Source organism: Chiroxiphia lanceolata, chromosome 9 (assembly GCF_009829145.1).
Source record: "Chiroxiphia lanceolata isolate bChiLan1 chromosome 9, bChiLan1.pri, whole genome shotgun sequence".
Taxonomy (NCBI): Eukaryota; Metazoa; Chordata; class Aves; order Passeriformes; family Pipridae; genus Chiroxiphia; species Chiroxiphia lanceolata.
In genome coordinates, this window is record NC_045645.1 from 24,678,547 (window position 1) to 24,693,162 (window position 14,616).

General features: G+C 44.4%; 1 protein-coding gene across 4 annotated transcripts in view; it reads right to left on the reverse strand.

Moving 5' to 3' along the window:
• Positions 1-1,677: 1,677 nt before the first annotated feature.
• Positions 1,678-14,616, reverse strand: part of MTA1 (metastasis associated 1) — a 77,278-nt gene continuing 64,339 nt past the window's right edge. For 3 of the 4 annotated variants that reach the window (XM_032696315.1, XM_032696313.1, XM_032696314.1), the window contains 3 exons: positions 10,718-10,749; positions 7,703-7,854; positions 1,678-3,380 (listed from right to left, as the gene is read on the reverse strand). In XM_032696315.1, coding sequence (XP_032552206.1) covers positions 3,242-3,380; positions 7,703-7,854; positions 10,718-10,749 — 323 coding nt within the window. In that variant the 3' untranslated portion in view covers positions 1,678-3,241. The remainder of the gene's footprint in view (positions 3,381-7,702; positions 7,855-10,717; positions 10,750-14,616) is intronic. The other variant, XM_032696316.1, reaches the window with a different exon arrangement.

Genomic DNA, 14,616 nt, shown 5'->3' on the forward strand with positions numbered 1-14,616 from the left:
GTGAGCACTTCCAAACTCCAGGCTCTGCACATGGAGCTAATGCACCCAAGTGCCTGCCCGGCCCTCACTGCAGCTCCCAGCAGAATGTGTCCCCTACAACCTCGGGGGCTCTTAAGGAGGTAAAAGCAGGGGGCAGAAGGGACACAGAAAATGGGACAGTACCCCAGCTGTATGAACGTTGTTTTATTTTTACAAGGCTCTAGAGCAGGAGGATGAATAACTACAGGCAATTCCTGCAGCTGCAGCACATGAATGTGAATACAGGAGAGGCTGGTACAGGAGAGGCTTAGTGACAGCAGTTGGCTTAAGAGATTGACGCCTCAGGCTTGGATAGGTCAGTGGCAGGACCACTCACTGCACTTCCCAAGAACCAGCATTTTCCTTCTGTTGCTAAAGGTATCTTCCAACCCCTCCTCCCAAGCTGGTACAAACATAAGCCAGTGAAACACATGGGAGTGGAGTCTGCTACCGCATGCCAAAAATCGGCATCCCTATTGAAGGACACACAAGGATCCTTCAAAGTCAGGGCAGCACAGGACATGCTCTCTCCTTGCCTGGACTTGTTCCCAGAGCAATCTCTGGAGCTGCTCCAAGAAAGCTTTTAAGTTGCTGGAAACTGCAGGGCTGGCACCCCCAAGTGGTTCCTGAGCCCTCGGTGCAGCCCGAGCCGCTTCTCACCAGGCTCATCGATAGTTCATCCACTGGGAATCCCAGTTCAGAGACTCTGGCACACCTGGGGCCAGAGAGCTCCCCCAGCCCCAGGCAGAGCACAGGTCTCTGCTACCGCAGAGGCATCGGCTCAAAATCCCACCGCAGAGGGGCTGAAGCCAACTCGGGCATGGAGTTTTTCAAAGTGATGTATTCAGATTTCATTTTGATACAGGAAGGAATCCCTGTGAGAGCTTTCCCCCACAGAGAAAAGCGTTACAAAACCTTCCTGCGGCTGGCAATGTTTCTTATGTACAAAAGGTTAATCCTAAAGATTGATGGAGACAAAGTAAAACTGCCAACTGTCACTGGTGCCTTGCCCTGGAGGCTTTTGCCTTTGAGTAAGCTTGTGCCCTTCCTGATTAGCATATCCTTCAGGAATGGCTGTTCCATTCCACTTCTAAGTTATGGACAGGAAACATGACCAGTAATATAGGATACACTTACATCTGCCAAGTTGCACAGCTACTCACAGCCACGGAGTAAATCCTACCACTGCTGAGCAGCAAACGAGACCAAACATGGAGCCTGCGCCGCTCGTCCCAGCAAGGACCGGCCGTAGCAACACAGAATGACAGAACTGCCCCCAGGTTGGGTTGCTGACCCCCAGGGATCTCCCTCTGCCACATGCCAGTCATGCCCTGAGCAGTAGGACACATGAGCCTCTGTGGACAAAAGGCTCATTCAGAGCCCCGGCGCTGCATCTGCTGCCACGTTTCAGAGGAGGAGGGAGGGAGATGCTGAGGAGGGAGCTTGAACCGCTGGAAATGTTTAAACTGCACATGAGGGGAATCAAACTGTGAGTGACTCTTGCCCTGTACAACATAACAGCACCAGTGGCACAGGGATGCACAAACACTGGAGAGCAGAGCACGGCTCCAGGATGGGAAGGAAGGTGCAGAGGTGCGTGCACCAGGCAGACGGCCCCTGAGCTGCGGCGGCTATTTCACAAGAGACAAAAAGCAGATGTTTCACAAAAGCTCACTTTCCAGGTTTATTAAGTAAAGTTAACTGAATTGTTTTCATTTTGTGGGGATTCCTTTCCGTCTAACCTGGCAGGTTAGCAGAGTTGCACAGAATCACGGTTGGACTGTGATAACCCAAATACAACTTTGGCTCATCTCACCGCTGACACATATGGAATGACTTGGGGGTTATTACATGCTGTGTCTGCTTGAGGCAGGTACATGTACAGATCAGCACAAGTTGCAAATGATAGTTTACATCCTTTCAAAACCAAGCAGGGCATTCAGCAAATGCACTGCCATGAGAAGACATATGAAAAAGAAATGATACAGACTTGCAAATACATAAGAAGTTCAAGAGATGCAAGAAACCTCAAACACAAGAAATGTCAAGGGGGAAAAAAACCACTTAATTTCAGACACAATGTGTTCAAATGAAAAGCCATCTGTAATTTAAAGTCCCTTCAAAACGGGAAACATACAGTAATGCAATTAAAGAGAAACCAGGTCTCATCCTGGGAAACGTGTCCAAAAGCACTGATGCACAAACAGGTTCAGAGTTCTAAGCAAAATGTCCCTGGGCATTGGTGTACTTGACTCTTGGAGCCAGAGCAAAGCAACTCATTACACTTGCTGGGCCTACTGCTGGCTCTTGGTGGCCTAACAGCACGTAGGATTCCAGGTGTCATAGAGAAGGCAGCACACAAACTGCTGGTTACTGGGAGAAATGCCACGGGCCACATCTCCCAGGGAGCAACTACAGTAAGGACACCTAATTCTGGTAGCCTGGCCTCCACTGCACACAACGTTAGTGTAATGTTCTGCAAGGTTCTTCAGTTCTTAGCTCACTCCTTTCTCAGCCTGAGTTGGTTCTGTCTTGTGCATGAGCACAACCGGCTGTGCAAAATGATCCAAAAAACAGAAGGGACAGGACCAAAGAAAACTGGCTGAACCTGGGGCTGGCTTTCAGCTCCTATTTTCAAATAGCAGTTAAAGGTTGGAAATTTATCTACAAAAGAAATAATATAAATGAAATAAAAAAATGGCACCGTCCACAAAATTAAAAAAAAAAAAAAAGGAAAAGAAAAATCTTACAACACAGCCTCATAAAAATGGCTTTGCAATGAGAGCTCAGTCACAAAATGAAGGGTTCTAGCTCTTCGTACATCAGAAGAGGAAACAAAGCTAAAAAGTACTAGTCCACATTCTCTTAATAAGTTAAACTTACTTTCCCTCCCCCTGTCTACAAAAGGGGTAGAAGCAAAAGGGAAAAGAGGCTACCAAAAATTAAAAAAAAAAAAAAAAAAAAAGGAAAAAGAAAAAAAAAGAGAAGAAAAGAGCGTGAGAGAGAAAGATAGAGAGAGACAGAGAGAGAGCAGTCTGTGGTCAGAGGCTCAGAGCAGGGCTGAGTTCCTTTTAAGGGTTTAAAAGATGCAAAACAGTTCCTCAAAAGTTCCCTCTCTTCAACAGTTAGTTCAATGCTGTAGCCATAGAAACTCAAGTAGATACTGGAGGAGAGATTCTGTCGGGCAGATCCGCCGCTGTGCGGAGGGGCTGCTCAGCGTGTGTTAATCCTCGATGATTATGGGTTCATCATTCATGGGCTGGCGGAGCTGCACTGTCTGGATGGGCCGGAGGATAATAGGCTTGTAAGGGCGTCTGGCGGCTCGCTTGGCTTCGGAGGAGGAAAGCAGCTTGCGGATTTTCCTGCAGACAGTAAGGAAGAAAGGAAGGGATTACAGAGACTGGATGCTAAGGCAGCATAGGTTTTTCCCTTTCTCCAAGGGAAACCAGGCCTACACACGCAAAGGCTGCTCGCTGATGGGGTGGGCTGACTCTGGTTCTTTTTGCTGTGTCCTCCCTGGGAAACTTAGGTTTTCTGATTTATAAAACCCCCAATGATGAGGAAATTGCATTCTCTGTTCCAGAATCCCTCCCCCTCGGAGCAGAAGGCATTCTGGTCCAGCCTTGTAGCACCAGGGTCTACTGCTGTGAATATAACATGTGAAATGGTCGGGATAGTCAGTTTCTATACCACCGATTTATTTTGAATTTATTTTCATCAGTCGGACATGCTGGAGGCAGCTTCGTGTGAATTTATAAAGCCAAGTTACAACCGAACCTCTTCTGGCAATGCTGGTCACTTCCCACCTGCTAATGCAGAGCACTCTGCTGCTCCTCAGCCCCGAGCAGGAGCACATAGCTCCTGGAAACCCACAGCACAACATGGAGCTGTGCCTCAAGGCTGAGCTGTGCAGGGTTGCTCCGTGACAGCCTCTAACCAGTGAACCAGTACTGGAGCCTTTCCCCCACGCTGGGAACACTAATAGGGTGTCTCCTCTTCTTATTTCATGCACACTATGTATGCCCAACCCAAAAATGGGCAATACTCATATCTTGCATTTGTTAAGGATTTCCCTGTATGTTACAAGACTGGCAGCAAGTCTTATCAGATGCAGGAAGCAGTTTTCCATATGGAGAGAAAGAAAAAGAGAGAGAGGAAAGGGAGAGAGGATATACCAAAGTTTTAAAATTACCAAAATAAGTTAGGCAGAGACAGTACTGAATGACTGCTTGTTTCTTTTTGTCAATACCAGGCTTAGACCTAAAGGAAGTATCATAAACCCCCCCCCCATCAAAACCAAAAAACCTGCAACAATGAAAAATATACTGTGTAATGAGAATGAGGAATTCTTTTACAGAGGATGTTGTAGTGGTCAAAGGCATATAGAGATTAGAGAAGAAAGTAATAAATATTCACAAGAGTAGTGCACCAGTACCCACTATGCACAGCCTTGAGCTGAGGAACTGGGGCAACAGGGAGGGTCTGATAAGGCAGCACTGCCTTTCCCTTGCAGGCTCCTGATGGAACGAGTTTTTGGCTTAGCACAAGACCTGAGGGGAAAGGCTTTACAGTCCACATCTTGGCTATCTATCCCCCAAATCTGGTTAGTGAACATTGCTGGGACCAAAAATCCCTTTTGTTGGTTGTTGAGGTTTTTTTGGTTGGTTAGTTTGGTTTATTTGTCAATGGAAGAGATACATTCTTACTGAGCTGATGCCTATCACTGTGTTATAATTTCTGTCTTTGAGATACAATGGTTGCTGAAGAAAGTGGTCCTTCTTTCCTGTAAAAGTTACCCTTAGCATCACAACAACTGACAAATCATCAAATCCAGCTGAAGATTTTGAATCAGCTCTTGTCAGATTTGGTCATGTCTTCACTTGTTTTTTTTGCCCACTGAACAGGACAAGTTGCTGCACAGAACTTACACTCACACATGCATGTCTTTTGTTTGCCCAGTGCCCCTCTTTCTCTCTTCTCTGAAGTTGGAAGGCCACAGGGAGAGGAGAGAACAAGGTGGCAAAGTGATGGTGGGGGAGAAAAATAATAAAACATTGATGTAATGACTTTTCCAAGACTTTTTTGGCTGCATTTGATCTCCTTTTAGCCAGCAGAGCTCCTTGCAGCACCCCCATGTGCTTCCTTAGCCACACCACCATCTGAAACACGTCTTGCAGCAGTTCTAGATTCTGATCAGGTCACTCGCTGCCTCCGCTTGCATAAGTTATAAATGCCAAGTTCCTTACTGTGAGGCTTGAATGCAGAAACTTACTCCTTTCATTCGACCAGCTTTTCAAACTACTCCCTCAGAGCCATCCAGTTTTCCAGCACCATTCTCAACAGTGCTACACAAAAAGGGGAGGAGGGAGCATGTAAAACTTCAGAAAAACCTACTTTCTGTGACTGAGAACACAGCCTGACCCTCAGCTGGAGGATGATATGCAGATATTGCAGCTAGATTGATTGCTACGGAGCCAACACAAAGCTCAAATTGTTTCAGAGCTCACAAACAAGTCTTACATTCTTGACACTGGAATGCAGCAGATGGTTCAGGGAAAAGTTAGAGGTGAAATGCTCGACAGAAAACCCGTGCCACTGACAATGCTACAGTGCTCAGGCTTCCCTGCTCTTTAACAGGCTGCCAAAAATCTCCTTTCACCACTCACCAGCCAGCTAAGCAGCAAGGCTGTCAGACAAAGAAGACTTTTTTTTTCTTTTTCTTTTCTTTCTCTATTTTTAAATAGAAGAGATAAGATCTTACTGAGCTGATGTTTATCACTGAACTAGGATTTTCATTAGAGATGTGCTGGTTGCTGTGGGACTCCTCTTTCCTGTGTCAGTCAGTGGTTCTCTATGAGCAAATGATTCCGAGTCTTTATAGTAAATTGTTGTCACGACCAACACCACACTTGATGAATATTCTCACTGTTCTGTACAGGTCAAAGGGCAGGACCTTGTACTGACACACTGCTACCACACACCTGCAGTATTTCATGTGGGTTGGATGATGAAGATGTCAAGAAGTGTTTTGTAGATGTAGGATTATGAAATAAGCCTTGAGCATCTAGAGACCATACACCCTGCATCTACAATGGCACGTGAATTTGCCAGAGCTGCAGGTCTGAAACAGGGTTCCAGTACCTCTTTATCAAAGCAAGATGACAACAGGAATAAGAAAACTGCTTGCCCTGAAAATTAAATACTTCTCTCACCTAATTTTCAATCATATATGGAGCCCCACTGCTTTCTTTCACAGCATCTTGCAGGCGCAGAAAGAAGGGAAAGACATGGTCAAGATATGAGCTGGTGTGAAATGCATAGTTGCATTAGAGGTGTCCATAGGATCAAGTCTGACAGGGAAATTTATTTCTTGTTTTTTCTGAGTTCTTACAGGGTATTTCCTGCCCTGAAATCTGATGATCCAATAGATCAGTGGTTAGTAGCTCCAGCGTTACCAGTCTCAGCTTGTCTATGAAGTCCACTGTTGGTACTAGGCCCACAGACACCTGACATGCTTTGCAGGCTAAGATGGAGGTTGGGGATATCAAGACTCACTATTCACTTCATGCTGAACAAATCAATACTCAGAGTAGTGCCAAATTAGTAGTACCGGAAGAGACAAAGCACTCAAAACTCCTGACATCCTCAGTCACTTGTAAGGGCTCAGACATCCAGCAATTCTCAGGTCCATCTCTGCAAGAAGCTGGAGAGAAAGGTAAGTGCTTCTCTGCTGTTGGGGCACTGATATTGCAAGTGTTGATAACTGCAGGCTTCAGACCATGACAGAAGCCAGACGGCACCTCTGCTCTCAGAGAAGGCTGGAAAGCAGGGCTGCAGCTTTGCTCTGACCTTCTTCAAGGTCACCCAGGAGAGAGACATCAAGTTCTTGGGAGGAAACCACACAAGCCTTCTCACCACACCCAGGAGCAACTCTCCCTCCCTTCCTAGTAATAATAATACTGGGAACATACACACAAAGCATTTGCATTAGGGATCAGGCCACATAGCTTCTACCACTCTGCCAGCAGTCTGTAAACAGAGTTTAAAGTGAAACTCGCACAAGGAGTTTCTTTGGCTATTTTTATCCTGTGGGCAGAGCAACAAGAGGGACTAGTAGAAGCAGTACCATCAAAGGAGGACACTGCGGGGCTAAATCTCACCACTAGTGGTGGCAAATATAAACCACCAAAAAAATGAGTCAACTCAGCCCACGGAAACCCTCTGTCACTTGCAGATTTCAGTACCCAGACACACTAGGAGGTGTTTTGAAAGGTAATACAAGAGAGTTCAACATGCAAGAGGGCACGCAGAGCTCTGTGTATAGGAGGCTCTGCTCCACAGCATCACCTGTGAGGCAGGGGGCCCCAATCCTGTCCCACTGCAGTGGGACCTCCAAGGGAAGTGATGGGTCTGAACCAGGTGAACTTCTCATCCCAGTCTTCCTCCCCTTTGAGCCCATCTCTTACAGTAACTCCTCTGGAAGAAGAATCTGCTCTCTCTGGAATGCAAGTGCATGATGAGGTATTTCCCAGCCTTTACTCACCTCAACACTGGCAGTGGTCTCTGCCTTCAGTATGTAGAAACAGATCTGCTGACGAGATCCCTGTCTAACCACAACATCAGCTGCAGCACCCACAAACCAAAAGGCCTCCCCTTAAATCCTCTGAAAGACCATGTTTCCTACCTGGTTTCTTCAGTGGCCATGTAAAAAACATCGTCTGGTGCATCAATCCAGTTCATCCTCCTCCTTTTCACTGGAGGCATGGATCCACCACGAATTAATCGGACTTTTGTTGGGTATGATTTCCCATTGAGCAGCAAGTTTCGGCTTGGTCCCTAACGTGATACATAAAAACGTACAGTTATGGACTGCAACAAACCTGCAGCAGCATGTGAAAGCACTCAAAGGAAAAGAGAATTAAAGTTTTCGTGTAACTTGTTGAGAGTTTATGATAAATACTTCCCCTCTGGCCCAGAACACAGAATTCACATATAAGCAATTGTTCACAAGCAATACAAGTTAGGCACCTTCAGTATGCAATAGGACAGCAATACTCCAGCGACAGGACAAATAATAAAATGGCAGGCATTACCAATAATCTGTTGCTTGTGTCTGAAAGATGACATCAAGTTCAAAAGATTGAGCATAAGAATTAAGATTTCAGCTACTACATAAATCTAGAGCAACTCTATTGATTTCAGGGAAGGAAATCTAGCTACAGAGCAAATCAAACACAAAAATCAGTATTTACAGTTATTCTGTGGTACTAAACTTACCCATATCCTTTTTGTTCTAGGGAGGTTAATACTTAATGAGGATAGTATAGAATTAAATACGTTGTTGAAAACAAATCTAGCAGCTTTTATAATAAAATCCTTTTAGTACTGAACACCACAGATTTCCCATAACAGATTTCCCATAACAAAACTTTTGCTTTGCGAATGAGCACAGGCATCATTTTCCAGACCCTCAGTAACCCCCCTTTGACTCAACTGGAAAAACATGAACTGTTGTTAAGAGAGGTGCAGATGAAAGGGAGCAAAGTGTTAAGCTTCTCAAATGCAGTTGTCCTTGATCACTGAAGTCCAGTTCTGCTGCCCCTCTTCCTGCTGATTAGTACATTGAGAAATCCCACTGAAATCAGTAACACTGAACAGTTGGGGAAGATGCAAAATGAAGGCCCAGAAAACTTGATATGAATAAATTAAAGCTGGTCAGAAAACGTCCTGGTACAAATTTAATTCGTCTGAGGTCAGATCAGACCATCTCCCCAGATGCTCCAAGGCTTCCCCCTTCTGCCCATGGAATGGGAAACTGAGCATGTAAGTCGGAGATGTCTGCTCTGGGAGATCCACCCCAGAAGGAACAGTGGGGAGGTGAGGTGTTCAAATCCTTAAGTATCACGTCATTGCAAAAGCTCAACCAATTTTAACACCTTGACTTACAAAGGGGAGACTTCAGTCTGACAACCAAGGGAAAAAACCCAACAAACCCCTGCATCTATTTCATTTTTTATCTGAGGAGAAAATAAAAAATGATAGATGACTTTTTTTTGACCAGCCTTAATCACCTGCTCTAGCAAGATCTGCTTCCTATAGAACATCAGGGCTTTAGAGCTAAACAAACAAAATCCCACCTTTTAAAATCCTAAGCTCTTTAAAACCGTTGCATACGAGTGCAATAACAATTTAATTTCTTAGTTGCCCAGCTCCATGTGAAACAAGAGAACTTTGGCACCACAGCACACCACTGAAATACTTCAACAACTGCTTTTAGATTTGGCATTTGTTAAGCAAAAGGTTTCAAATAAAAGCTTTTCTGATGGCTTTTTTTTTTCCTCCACCAGGTTTCTCCAAGAAAATCCTTTTGTTGAAGTTGCAAAGGATATTTTTTCCACATGTGCAACATACACAGGAGAGCAACTCCGGAAAATGTTCTTGAAAATACCTAGAAAGGGCACCTCTGTGCTTCCAGGTTGCCTTTTCTCTACTTGAACAATGAAATCTATTTCAAATGATACATCCTGAAATGGAGACCTTTTATTTTTCATTCAGTAGCACATTTTATCAGGCAACCAGAAATCAAGACAGTTCTGGTGGTTTCACTCTAAAACACCTAAAAAGTATTAGGTCATCGCAGATTTCTCCCACTGCTCTGAGTTGGTTTATTCAGCAGACACAAACAAGTAGCCAGTCTCCTCAGTGACAAAAAAATTAAGCTGAATTCATGGAGGAATACAATTTACCACTTCGGATCAAGGAACAAACCAAAGGAATACTCTGTTATTACAAGCAGCCTGGCATGCTCTAGTTATAGCCTCCCCTCAGGACTCTACACACTACCCCAGAACATTGTCAGATTTAATAATGCCTGTGATTGCTGTTCAGTGACCACCAGTCACACCTGCTGCTGACTAACCTGTGTCACAGGGACTCTGCTGACACCAGTGCATTGTGGCAGTTCAGCTAATGAGGCAAACCTCACTTTATCAACATCAGAAGATCATTTGGGGGGTGGGGGGGAAATATGCTTGAAGTTGTCTCCCATTAGCCACATGTAAGGGCCAAAGGGGATGCACAGCCTCTGCACTGGCCCCTTCACACTGGGGTGAATTTCATGAGAAAGCATTTTGCCAGAGACACATCACTGAGACTGGCTATTTGCTTCTGTCCTTTATTAAACTCAGCACAACAGATGAAAGGCTAGGAATAATTTTTACTCAAAAAAAAAAAAAAGGAACATAAAATACAAGCATTCTCAGCAGACAACTTGCACACCAACTTCCTAAAAACAAACAAACAAACAAACAAAAATCCCTGTTTTCCAAACAAACCTTCCATCATTTAAACCTTTCTCCTGCAGGGAAACACATTCCACCTAGAAACACATCCCAAAACTTTGCTGTAAACAGCCACTCAGTTTCTGCATGAGCAGAAACAAAATGTTCCATTCAAAACAGGATCTCATTTGTAGATAAACAGGTAGACAGATTTGAGGTTTAAAATGTATTTAACCAATTGGATGTTTCATATGTGCCAAAATAAATTTTTTTTTTTTAAGTTTTCAGTTAATTGGGAAATGTGACCAGCTGCAAACAGCAAAGGTGGAAGTGAGCACTACGGTTTAATGGGGTGTTCTATCTAGCACGGGTTAATAATTCTTCTTTTCCCTGTTTTGGTTAAATGAACATTCTCTTACCATTTGTCTGGTTTGTCCGTGGTTAGGCAGACCTAACAAACAGGAAAGAGAATAGAGCTGGTAAGACCATTGCTTTTCCAAGACAGAAAAAAGTACAAAATCAAAACACACGCAGCTATGATTGCAACTGTGTTGTTTCACTAAGACTAGAGCTGTCTACTGAACTAACTTCTCCCATCCTAGAAAAGTGTCTGAGAAAAGAGCTTCCTTAACAACATGGTTTGAAGAGCAGAGGCCCCAAGTTACAAACACGTTCCATTCGCCCAGTCTTTTCTCTGTTAACTCTCACCTTCTTCAAACTACCACTAAAAGTACACCTCCTCCTTCGGATCCGAGGTTTTCTGCAAGTCTTGGGAAAAATCTGACGTTCTGTTTTTTACTTTGAGGAATTTACTGACGTCAAGGAGGAGAAGGTGGAAGGCATTATTCACTGTCAAGACAGCAACAAACAGAATCTTTCCATCCTCCTTGGGGTCCCCTGGGAACCCCTCGGCTCAGACGTCAGCTACAAGCTGTTAGCAAACAGAGCTGAACCTACCACGAGTAAATACTTCCACAGGCGTAGCTCCATCAGCCACAGAGCACAGTGACTCCAGCTACCACACAAAGCCCTTCCCCAGCAACACAAACAGCGCCCTACAGCACCGAGCACAACAGCTTGGTCTGACAAGGTGCTTCGCTGCACTATCGGGTGCCCCATCACGCTGCCACAGTGCATGCACTGGACTGCACTTTGCAGACACGAGGCCTTGCAAGACAAACAAAGGTCTGGGGGTTTAGGAGAAGGATGTGTTGCTGTAAGGCAGCATGGCATGGCACCGTTTGGTTTTTCTAAGATGCACGCTCGCAGGAAACAGCATTTCATTAACATCCGTGCACCAAACCACCTTTCTCATCCCCTTCTGGCTGAGAACAGACATGTCACCACATCAAATCCAACAGGTACCACAGGACAGGCATCAGCAAATGCTGTCACTGGCTGGAGAAGGTACCACTACGAATTCTGCATTCACATTCACAGCAAACTTCACAGCTTGACCTTTGAACCTTCCTACTGCCAGTGAGTTAAGCTGTGATGAGAGAGCAAAACTTTTGAAAGAGTCCAGCAAAAATGAACTTTCACAGCTCATGGTCCGTATTCCAACAGGTCCCCTGAGGTTCTCCTTTGTAAAGCCAAACATACTGTATTTGCATCAGGTATGACAGGAAACACAGGCCACAGCAATGTATCAGGAGGGAGGAAGGCGGAACAGGGGACATTTTCTGAGCACTGGGTATCATGACACCACATTAAAATCAACAGTTTATATCAAGTGTATTTTGCATTCTGTGTAGCTGTATGCTGTCAGCTACCCCAAATGGGAACACACATGGTTTCAGTTTTTGCTGCATTTTTGTGTTTAAGCATCCACGGAGAAGAAGAAGTAATTGCCAAAAAGATTTCCACCAAATCTGTAGGACAGATGTACCAGGCACCAAGTTAAAAGACCAGTAACAACCTTTGGATGTTGAAAAAGGCAATGCAGGCGCCGGATAATCATTCCTTTTTACATGGGAGCAGCAATTGCATCCAAAACACAGCTGTGAGCAGCCGTTTGAGATGGATGGACAAAGAGCTCCACGGATGCTGGGAAACAGCACAGCCAGCAGGATGCAACCAGAATCTGTCAGCTTAAGAGCTAAGCTCCAGCACTCGTCTTTTATTTCCCCCTTCCATAACTGAAAGATAATGTTTTCTACATTCACAGGAGCTCTGAGAGATGTAAATCAACTGATGCTAGTCCCTGGACTGAAGCCAAACATTTTGTTTTAACTGCAGTCCAGATCAGTTCTTTTCTTGTACGAAGACCATCCCTGATGCCAAAAAAGACTGGGCTACAGAAGCAGCTGATATGTGGCTGCTGCGATGACTACTGATGGATGTATGACAGACAGTAAACAGTGCTATTCCTAAGCACCACAATTAACCCAGAATATTCCATGGGGAGAAGCGAGAGATGCAAACTGAGCAAAAGCTAAGCAGAAGTGCTGCTTGCTCTGAGTCCCAAAGCTTCAGAGCCCTCAAATAGCAGAGAAGCAGTGCTAACAACGGGTACACAACTTGCTCCCAGTCTGCCATTTCTAGCATAAAGCTGCCCATGACAACTTTTTGCTCCAGTAAAATAGGACACAAAACAAAGCTACAGTTTCAATACAATTTATACTCTTGGTATCACAGCAGTAAGGTATCAATTAGCATGTTAATCTTAGTGAATTAATCCGTGAATTTTCCCTTTAGTCACACTTCGATAACTGAAGTCTGAAAGAATGAAAACAGGCACTAAAAAGATCTTATTCACTTGGCAATTAAAAAAAAAATTACAGTAAAAGCATATGAAGCCAAAGCACTGCTGTTAAATGAGCAACTTTTATGCACCAAAGAGATGCAGAGAGACAGCACAACATCTGTAACCCATTGCAGAACAGCTGGCAAGTCAATAGGATGCATCTGTACTGGAAACAATGGATTCTCACCCAAAAGTTTTTGGTGGCTTCTGTGCGAGAGATGAAGTCTGTGAGATGCAGACACCTCTACAAACTAAACCAATCCTCTGTCTCTGGGTGAGCAGGGTACAGACAGGTAACTCACCATCTCAGACTCAGACCTGCCCCACGTGCCTGCTCCATTTTCACAGATCAAGGTTTGAGAGAGAGAGGCATCTCACACACATGCATCCAACAAGCAGGTTAAAAATAAGACAGCACAGGAATTTAAATCAGCAGCAGAATACAACAGTTTTGGCAGCTCCTCTCCAAGAAAAAAAACTGTCCAACTTTATTTTATGATGGAATGTCTAGAGAAGCCATGGGGCAGAAAGTTTTGAGGCAAACCTCACTTTATCCACATTAGAAGATCATTTGGGGGGCTAAAACGATAATCTACGGTCCAACTGCTTCAATTTACACAGCTCCACATCAGAAACAACACTGACCTCCTCCAAATGACACAGAAATACACAAACAACAAAAGGAGCTTTTAGGATTGACCAAACCTTTAAAACCACAAAGTGTAAAGGTCTACAGTCATGCCTGTAAGTAGGTCTTCCACTCTTTTGTAGCCAAAGAAATTGAAATATACTCTGAAAACTCCAGATTAAATGTTTGAGGGCTTTTTCCATAGCACTGAAAAGAACCCAAGGCCCCAGAAAATCTCCTGACATCCAATTCCTCCTGCCAGTCTCTGAAATAAAGAGGAAGTACCAGAGGAAAAAATGAAGACAAATTGAAAGTATAGCTGCAGAGAATCATAAATGTCCTTTGCCACAGATGATTCTACGTTGTTACTGAAATGGTAATAAAACATCTAATCCCTGTACAGAGATTAACTGACACCCTCAGAGCAGGCTTCCACTCCCCACAACTCAGTGCCAAAGACCTCAGAACTGTTCCTCAAGCATGAGCACAATCACAGAGATTTTGGCTGAAAACCAGTCCAGCAGGTTACTATGCCCTAATGATCCTTTCTTCTTGAAGTATCAAAGCTGCAGATGAATATACTTTCACCTAAGGAAGCACAGGTGGGGAAGGACTACCACAAACAGTAACACAAGTCTGCTGCTACTGGGAAACTACCTCTCAGTCAACCAACCCGTTCCTTTTCTAACACTCTCTATTTCATTTGAATCTCTTGCTTTCAGATTTGTTTAAAACAAAAATTTTGAATGAGAGAATACCTAAACTTCCAGCAGCAACTAGAGCACCACCCCAAGAGCACACTGCGGGAGCAGGGGATAGGTGGCACCCAACAACATCGAATGGAGTGGTGGAATCTCATTTCCCAACGGAAAGCAAACCAGCACATCTGTTCCCACTGGTAGCCTGACACTAAACATGCTCTTTGCTGATCCAGTCCCATCCCC